General features: G+C 54.2%; 1 protein-coding gene across 2 annotated transcripts; it reads left to right on the top strand.

The window, feature by feature from the left end:
- The first annotated feature begins 693 nt into the window (after positions 1 to 693).
- Positions 694 to 8,822, top strand: PIK3IP1 (phosphoinositide-3-kinase interacting protein 1). Of its 2 annotated transcripts, none has more exons than XM_053279786.1 (6): positions 694 to 1,613; positions 2,340 to 2,456; positions 2,710 to 2,826; positions 4,487 to 4,675; positions 5,683 to 5,761; positions 7,190 to 8,822. In XM_053279786.1, exons 1-6 carry the CDS (start codon positions 1,529 to 1,531, stop codon positions 7,395 to 7,397), a joined length of 795 nt encoding a protein of 264 aa, XP_053135761.1. In that variant the 5' UTR covers positions 694 to 1,528; the 3' UTR covers positions 7,398 to 8,822. The 2 variants fall into 2 exon arrangements, with proteins under 2 accessions (XP_053135761.1, XP_053135763.1); XM_053279788.1 differs by having other exon boundaries at positions 699 to 1,613; positions 4,490 to 4,675.
- Positions 8,823 to 9,044: the final 222 nt, after the last annotated feature.

The raw sequence follows: 9,044 nt of genomic DNA, 5'->3' as shown, positions 1-9,044 counted from the left end.
TACCTGGAGATGCTGCCAGGGATTGGCCGATGCTCTTCCTCTGAACTACGGCCTCGTCCCTTAAAGCAGGCCTGCTCAACTTTGGCCCTCCTGCAGATGTTAGGCTACAACTCCCATAATCCCCAGCTATTGGCCACTGTGGATGGGGATTATGGGAGTTGTAGTCCAAAAACAGCTGGGGGTGGGGCAAAGTTGAGCAGGCCTGCCCCAAAGGCCTGCTCTTTGCGTGCTCTCACTTTTGCTGTGCTCACATGCATCCAAATGCAAACCAAGGGGAGCCCTGCTTAGCAAAGGGGACAATTCATGCTGGCTACCACAAGGCCAGCTCTCCTCCAACGGAGACAGCAGAGTTTGAGAGTTGAGCTGACATAGTGCAGGGACTAAGCTACAAATCAGGACTCCCCTTGTTCAAATCTGGTGGGCCCCCGTGTGAAACTGGATGCTGGACTAGATGTGGAGAGGAGAGCTGGTCTGGTGGCAGCAAGCAGGACTGGTCCCCGTAGCTAAGCAGGGTCCGCCCTGGCTGCATTTGAATGGGAGACTGGAAGAGTGGAGCCGCTCTGGGAAGAGCATCTAGGTTCCAAGTTCCCTCCCGGGCAGCATCGCCAAGAGAGGGCTGAGAGAGAGTCCTGCCTGCCACCTTGGAGAAGCCGCTGCCAGTCTGGGTAGACAGTACTGAGTTAGATGGACCAAGGGTCTGACTCAATCTATGGCAGCTTCCAATGGGCCTGATCCAGCCCTTGAAATCTGGCCTCTGCCACAAGCTCACCGGAGGGCTGCTCTTTCTTAGCCCAGCTGCAGTGTAGGAACCTAATCCTTACAGGGCTGCTAGAAGGCTTTCACGGTAATAGCACTTGGAACACTCAGACGTGTCATACAAACGAGTCTTGTGGGGAACAAGAGAGTCGGAGTAATGCTCCGTGGCAGCACCAATTTCAGTGAGGCTTGCTTGGTCAGGGGCATTTCTGGGCTGAGAGCGCTAACTAGCGTGAAGAGGAGGAGTTCCTCTGTGGGAGTAATCTGGTCTGGAGTCAACACCTGCGCCACGTCTTTGCTGTAGAGGCGGGCAGGGGAGAAGCAAGCTTCCCAGCAGCACAGCAATCCTCAGTCTCCCCAGAAAAGGCGCTTGGCTCCGGCCTTGCACCTCAGAGGGACTTGTGGAGGGCTGGAGGCGGCAGGCAGCAACGTCTGCCAGCTCTTCCCCAACCAGCAGCCTTTTGTGCTTGCGCGTAAGCGTGGCGCAGAGCCCCCAGAAGGCCCAGCTTGAGCGCCTCCAGCCCTCCACAAATCTCCCCGGTAGACTGCCCCCGGCTAGGGAGGTTCCTCCGTCGGCGCCCCCTGCCTCGGTTCGCCTTCCCCGTTTAGGACCCAGCAAGCGTCCGCGCTTGGGAAGGGAAGGGAAGGCGTCTTGGCGGCAGCGGCGGCTTCGGGAGGTGGAGCCGCAGTTCTTAAAAAAGCCGAGCGTGTTTATCAAGAGAAAGATCCGCCCGCGGAGGGAGGCGTTGGAGCCGGTGCTACAAACCTCATCATGGAGCCTTCTTGGACGCAAACGCTCCTGCTGCTCGGCTGCTGCTCCTGGGCGCTGCTGGGGCGCCTCTCCTCCGCGGCGGAAGGTGCGTGGCCCCGATCCCGTCCCCTCCCCCTCCCGCCAGCCGCGCTCCTTGCACAGGGCGCACGGGACCCTTCCCTCGCGACCCCCGCCCAGCCCAGCTGCTGTTGGGTGCCCTCTCCATCCATCTTGGCTGCAAGGAACAAAGGCAGAGCCCGGACGGAGCCCTTTCGCCTCTCTCGCCCCCCTGCAAGGATGCAGGGCTGGGGGTGGGGGGGTGCATTGCTGCCCTCTCCGCCCCCGGAAAGAGCCGAGCTTGCGTCTTTGGGCTGCCCCCGGCCACCTTCCGGGGTGAGGGGCATTGGGGTTTTTTGGGGGGGGGTCATCCATGCACACCCACCACCCCGCAGCTTGCGGCAGTCGTGCCTAACTTGCAGCGGAAACGCGAGCCCGGAGAGGTGTTTTGGTGGCCCTGCCGTTGCTGCGGGAAGCTGCTCCTGCGATCGCCGTTGGCGTCGTCTGTATCCGACTCCGAGCCGCACACGCCAGACTACAACATTCTGGTTTTAGCTGCGTTGCGCAAGGCAGACAGCCCCGTCGGGACACGCAACAGTGAACCGCCCCCTGCCGCAGCGGGTTCATACGTGCATCACTTGACCCCACCCCGGCCCTATTTGCAGATGGGGGGGTGGCTGGGCTTCTGGTGGCCCGTTTAGCAATGCACGCCCTTCGGCGAGGAGGAGGCACGTGTGAATCCCCGTTGACGTCGCCTTCCACTCTCTCCCCGCAGAATGCATCCGAGGCAATGGGATCTCTTACCGGGGCAGCCAGCGAGTCTCCTCCACCGGCGCCCCGTGCCTCAACTGGCTGGCCCTGCAGAAAAGCTCTGTCTCGCCCATCCTGACAGGTAGGCGCCCGCGTCCAACAGTTGTATGAGCGAGCCCAGGGCACGATCTCCGGCATGCCGAGCCCGCGGAGCTCAACGGGCAGTTGACTCCCGAAGAAGCGTCCGGAGGAGTGCAATCCGCGTGTTGCACGTCTGGACTGCATCATCCCGTGTCTTCCCTCCCCGCTCCATGCACTGCCGCTACCCTGCTCCACTCTCGGGGGCGTCTGCACGCCTTTGACTGTCCCCCCACGTTTCCTTCCTTCCCCGCCAGTATCGGAGGCGCACAACCACTGCAGGAACCCGGACGGCGACGCGGCCCCCTGGTGCTATGTGCGGGGCAAGGCGGACATTCCTCAGCGGAGCCTCTGCAGTATCCCGCCGTGCCCAGGTAAGCAGGGGAGAGAGAGAGACCTGGAGGGCGCGCTCTGTGCATGCTCCGGGGCACTCTGTCCTGCAGGTCGCACACGGGGCGGGGCTGTGAGTGCAGCTGGCAGGCGCCTCCTTCCCACCTAGCTTTGTAGAGCGGGGGGGGTTCCCTCTGTTTTGCGCATGCCCTGTCTTTCCCTTACGATGGGTGCAGGCATGGGAGAGAGAAGTGGGGGGGGGGATAAGGTTTCCGCCCTCTCGCCTCGCGATTGGCTGGCGCTGTTTCTAGGCTGGGAGCCTGCTTTCCATTGGCCGCCTCCTTGGGGGTGATGTCATCCTTCAGCCGCAGAGGAAAAGCGGGTAAACATCCTGGCCCCGCCCTCGCGCACGTGGGCTTCCCACTCCGGGAGCTGCTGGGAGAGGCGTGGCCTGGCTGGGAGGCCCCGCCCCGAGCCGAAGCCAAAGCCATGAAAATAAAAACAAGTTCTGAGTTTCTGAGAACCTGGTGATGGAAAATACGAGGCCTACAGAAGTAGCGCCCTCTGCAAAGTACATGTAACAAAAGGCAAGCTGGCAAGAAACCATGGCAAGGAGGGCTCTCCTTTCATCCAGTCAAAACGTGGATGCAAGAGTTTTAGTCCGTTCAGTTTGTATTTGCTTGGAAAATCGCTCCAAAGCAAGAAGTCTCCTTCCTTGTTCTTCAGTTTATTGGGGCTGCTGGGGGTGATGGCTGCTGTAGTTCAGCCACAGCTGTATTGCCACCAGTTGGGCACCCAGGGTTAGTTTTTGTAGGCCCAAAGCAGCACAATCCTAAGCATGTTTATTTGGGAGTAAAACCCATTATAGTCAATGGGGCTTACTCTCAGGCAAGTGTCTTAGGTTGCGTTCTTAGCTGGTTTCCTCCTGCGCAAGAAGGACAGGGGAATGCCACGTCAAAGAGGATGTTTGTCTCCGGATTAAAAAGATGTTCTAACTAAAAGTCTTCAAAGGAAAGCAGTTTTTTAAAAAGGGTTTTGCTCTTTTTAACACTTGTGAGAGAGACTGCTAGCCTTTTCCTGCCTCATGCAAATAAACTTTCTGGGTGCTTAGTTCTTTGACAAGCTGAAGAGGATGTGCAGGAGTCTACCCCAAAATGCATCTGTGAATGGATGCAGATGGGGTGCCCTTCTTGACAGGAAGTGTGGCAGAGAGGAAGTGGGCAGAGTCCCCCGGCATCTAGCTTTAATCAGAGCATGCCTCCTTCAAGTATGTTGCAGCCCCATAGAAAAGTGTGATTTGTGGGGCAGGGCAGCCCTCCACCCTCCTGCTGCTCTGGCCCCTGTGGTCTTTGTACCCAGCGGCCCTACTTCCTCGGGATCCCGCTGCCAGTGTGGCTGGGGCTGATATCTATTGTAGTCCTGCAACATGTAGGGACCCAGGGTTGCGAACTTCAGGTGCATGTGAAGACAGCCATTGCAAGAAGCAAATAAGATGAGGCAAGATAGGGGAGAAAAGGCCTTGGTGGGAAGAGACTTTGGGGCTGGCTGCTGAGGCCTGTAGGAATTGCAGCAGCCTCATAGCCCAAGACCCTGCACCTTTGATCAGACAACGCCCTTTCCACATGCAAACTAAGCTTCCAACTTGTTTCCAGAGTCCAGGCTGCTATGAGGTATGGGGATGCCGAAAGTCGTTTTTCTCCCCAACAGATGCCACTCCCACGGTGTCTCCAGTGATTACTGTCAAAACACCAGACGCTCAAGGAGCAGACCAAGTGTTTGAGCCGGTCAACAGCTTGCCAGCACGGAGCGGAGCCGTGGCAGTGCAGCCGGTCGTCGGGATCAGCCAGAGGGTCAAGATGAGATCCAATGAAAAGAAAGACCTGGGCACTTTGGGTAGGGCCACTTCGTAGGAACATCCTGCAGTGACCTTTGGGGTGGAGCTGCAGCTGAGCTGCTCTTCTGTCCATTGTCACAAATGTGCCCCAATCCGCAGGCTGGGAAATGCTTCCTGGTGTAGCCTTACATAGGAAGCTGGAGTCAGACCCTTGGTCCATCTAGCTCACTTTTGTCTACCCTGACTGGCCATGGCTCTCCAAGGTTCCAGGCAGGAGTCTTTCCCAGTCCTGCCTGGAAATGCTGCCAGAGATTGAACTTGGGACCGTCTGATGCTCTTCCACTGAAATACATCACCACCCCCTAAAGAAAATACCTTACGGTGCTCATATGTAGTCTCCCATCCAAAAGCAAATCAAGGCAGACCTTGCTTAGCAAAGGGGGCAGTTCATGCTCACTACCACAAGACTAGCTCTCCTCCCGTTCAGTTCCCTGAGTTGTACAGCTGCCACTTTGTGCTGCTCTTTCGAATCAGCATTTCCCAACTTTGTTTGAACTGAGGCACCTCTCTCCTGGTGCATAAGAGAGGGAGTTGGCCCCCAGAAGTGGGGAGTTGAAACTCCCGGTTTTCAGAGCAGACTCTTGAGTGAGTCAGTGTGGCATACTGGTTGGGAAATGCTGCTTTAAAGCAACCCAGGTTTCTGTTCCTCATGGTTGGGGGTTGGTGTGGAAGCAAGCTTGGGGACAGGAGGGCTGTATGTAGAGAAGAGAGGTAAACTACAATGTGGCTGGCACCATTTTCCTGGTATTGGGAAAGTACCCAATACACCACTCCAGTGCTCTACATTGGTCCCTGCAGCTACCGACTTCCAAACTCCATTCTTGCTAATATTTCCTAAAGCAGCTCCATATTTAAGTGCCTGGAAGAAGCGATTCCGAATGAATGCATAATGGAGGACGGACACAGTTTGAATGGCTGTGTTGCAGAATTGGGAGGGAGGGAGGTTGTGTGGACTGCAGATCCAGCTGGCCGCTCACGGCGGCGTCTCTTCTCCCTCCCCGAACAGGCTACGTCTTGGGGCTTATCATGATGGTGATCATCATTGCCATTGGAGCAGGGATCGTCGTCGGGTACGTCTACAAGAGGCAAGTACTGCTTCTGCTCTCTTCGTCGGGGAGAAGCTTGTCGGAGCTTTCGGGTGGCTCATCGGAGTCTTCTTGCTTCTCTGCACACCCCGCCCCAAGGATTGTGTAACTCTGTGATACAGAGAGAAAATGTGCCGTTGGCTCCAGGTGCATCCCTTGCAGGGTCCTGCTTGGCTTGCTGCAGGCTTCCTTCAGTCTGCACAGCACCTTGGCTTGCACCGCTTTTGGCAAGGGAAAGAAACCAGATAAGAGAGCTGGCAACCTCCATGGAAACCTCGAGGTGGCCCAGAAAAGAAGTAAAGCTGAAGGCGAGATTAGGGAGTGGCTCTTCCCCAGCCCAGCCTGAACACAACAGCCTACAACTGGAACTTGCTGGTCAAGGCAGCATTTAGTGAGGGGGAGAGCTGCATAGCTACAAAGGAGCGGCCACTGTCCCTTCCTTGGCAGCCCAAGAAGAACCGTTGGCAGCTCTCTTTGCTTTTTTAAACGTCCCACATAAAATGTGAGAGCAGCTTAATCCTGGCTGCTTCAAGGGCAGGCTGGGAATTGCTGCCAGTACCTCCAGAAAGGGAACATCTCCTGACAGATACTTATCAAGGGTTTAGGCATGCCTGTAATATGCACCAGCACCCTGTTCCCTGCTGCAGTATAGACGGGCAGCCCCGGAGGCAGTCTTGCATGCACCAAAATGAGGCGTGAGGGCAGGACATTCCTCCCAAAGCGGGGTGATGTGTTGCTGATTTGGGATCTCCTACCTTGGTTGCTTAGAGCCGTCCTCCATGAATTTGTCAAAGCCCCTTTTTAAAAGCCATCCAGGATGGTGGCCATTGCCACATCCCATGGCAGAGAAGTCCATAGATTATGTGCTGTGTGAAAAAGTACTTCCTTTTGTTGGTCCCAAAATTCTCTTAGAAAGCAAGCAGTACCTTTTTAGGCCAGGTAATTCCAGCCCACCTTGAAACAGATATTAAGCTTAACCTCCCTGATGACTCATGCTTTCTACAAATTGACTGATTTTTGACTGGGATTTGCTGTCTGTTCTTACTCCTGCTGTTTATGGTGTGGGCTTCTATTTATTTATTACATTTATATCCCGCTCTTCCTCCAAGGAGCCCAGAGCGGTGTACTACATACTTGAGTTTTTTCTCACAACAATCCTGTGAAGTAGGTTAGGCTGAGAGAGAAGTGACTGGCCCAGAGTCACCCAGCTAGTCTCATGGCTGAATGGGGATTTGAACTCGGGTCTCCCCGGTCCTAGTCCAGCACTCTAACCACTACACCATGCTGGCTCTATCTGTTACCTGCTTTATTATGTCTTAATATGATAGAGCTAGCTTTTCCTTTAAAAAGATGAAGTGGGCTACGATGCGTCTGTCTTAGGACTTGCTCAACCGCCTTGTCTTACATCTTTCCTTCCCTCCCTATCAGGGGCAAAGATCTGAAGGAGCAGCACGAACAGAAGGTCTATGAGCGAGAAATGCACCGGATCACGTTGCCGCTCTCGGCGTTCACCAACCCAGCCTGCGAGGTCGTGGACGAGAACACGATAGTGGTGCATACAAATCAGACCCCTGTGGAGGAAACACAGGAGGGCGATGCACCCCTGATGGGTCAGGCAGGCACTCCAGGAGCCTGAGGAACTGTGTACCAGGTGCTGCCTGGCATGGACCACCAGAAGACTCAAGGCCCCCCTCTCCTTTCGCCATCCAATGTGGGAGTTCATTTGTATTTTGTTTTTGTTTTTTTGTTTGGGGAGGGATAAGATGCTCGGAGACAGACGGGATTTCTGAGAGATGTTGGAACCAGCTCATCCATCATAGCCTGTTGATGGTGTCCCAACAAGATGGGATTGATGCCAGTGGAAAGGCTGGCCTAGCCAGAGGCTCCGCAGGTACAGTTCTTCCTCCTGAGAGAAAGCTACAGGAGAAGGAGCATCGCCCCCCCAATGCAAACTGACTCACTCCTGGGAGGACTCTATACCTTCTCTTTCCTGCTTGTTGTGGATGGTGTCCACCATTCTTGGTGTCTGCCAATCCTCGGGGGTGGGGACGCTGTACAGTAGGTATGAGCTTTGAAAAAGAAAAGTGTTTGAATGTAGGTTTTACTTTTTTCGCAGTGTTTGGCTGCTGGAAAAGCCGTAGCAGCAAGCCTGGATGCAGGGCTGTGTTTAGTGAGTAAGGAACCTTCTTTACATTTTGGGTACTAATTCTTCAAGAGACAGTCCAGGGAAAAGCTTCTCCAAGGGCTAGGGGACTAAGCGTGGCTTTTCTGGGAGTGGGAAGAGGACACTCATCTTCTGCAGAGCACATCCTTATGCAGTTCAGATCTTCTGACAGAGCAGGGACAAATTAACACCCCTGCAACCAGCTGGGGCCTCCAATGGTCTTAAGTCTGGACAAGCAGACAGGAGACTGGGGAGAGATCAGCCAAATGTCCCCCACCTCAGGCAAAGTACAGTGCACAGGGATTAGAGCCATTTCTTCACTCCTCTTGGAGATTTTCCAGAAAAATAAGTGTTCAGGCCATTGGGGGAAATCTGGCCAGAAAGTGCTGACTCAGGAAGAGGGTGGCGAGGCCCAGTGTGTTCACTGGACTATCACGAGGCCGCTCCCTTGTGTTGGCATTAGCAATTCAAGGGCTTTTCTTGAACCCTGGTCAGTTCAGGTGAGTTTAAGACTATCTTGCACCTGTAATAGTAAAATAGAGGCACGAATGAAAGGGATTTGGGGCAAGGGAGGGGGAAGGCGGGACAGGACGAGAAGATGTTTGAGAGAGAAACAAGGCGAAGTGCTCCTTGTGGGAGTCTGGGTAGATCTCCCAACACGCACACTTCTGTCCTGCCAACACAGTCACACTCCAGCCATCCAATCCATTTTGACCCTTGCCTGCTCCAGGGAGGGAGTCAGGACTCCAACTGCCAAGAGAAAAAAGGGTTTGTCTGAGTTTTGTTTCTTAAAAAGGGACATCTTTTTTAAAATGTCTACAAACGCCTTTGAATGCCATTTGTTTGTAAGTGTTTAAAATACCTCATGACTCTGAAATAAAGCGATTCAGGTTGTAATTAAGGCCTTGCTCTGTGAAGTCCGCAGTAATAGAAGTAGACGTGTGTTTGTTATGATCATTGCAGAATCACACTCACAAATTACTGTTGTAAGCCTACGATAGGCAAAGCACAGATAGCATATACTATATAATAATAGTAATAATAATCATAAAAAAGATAGGTTTACCACAACCCCAAGATAGGACCTTTTAAAACAGTGCTACTTAACCAACAGTTTGC

The sequence above is a fragment of the Hemicordylus capensis genome, chromosome 15 (genome assembly GCF_027244095.1).
Source record: "Hemicordylus capensis ecotype Gifberg chromosome 15, rHemCap1.1.pri, whole genome shotgun sequence".
Taxonomy (NCBI): Eukaryota; Metazoa; Chordata; class Lepidosauria; order Squamata; family Cordylidae; genus Hemicordylus; species Hemicordylus capensis.
This window is presented reverse-complemented; position numbering and strand designations above follow the sequence as displayed.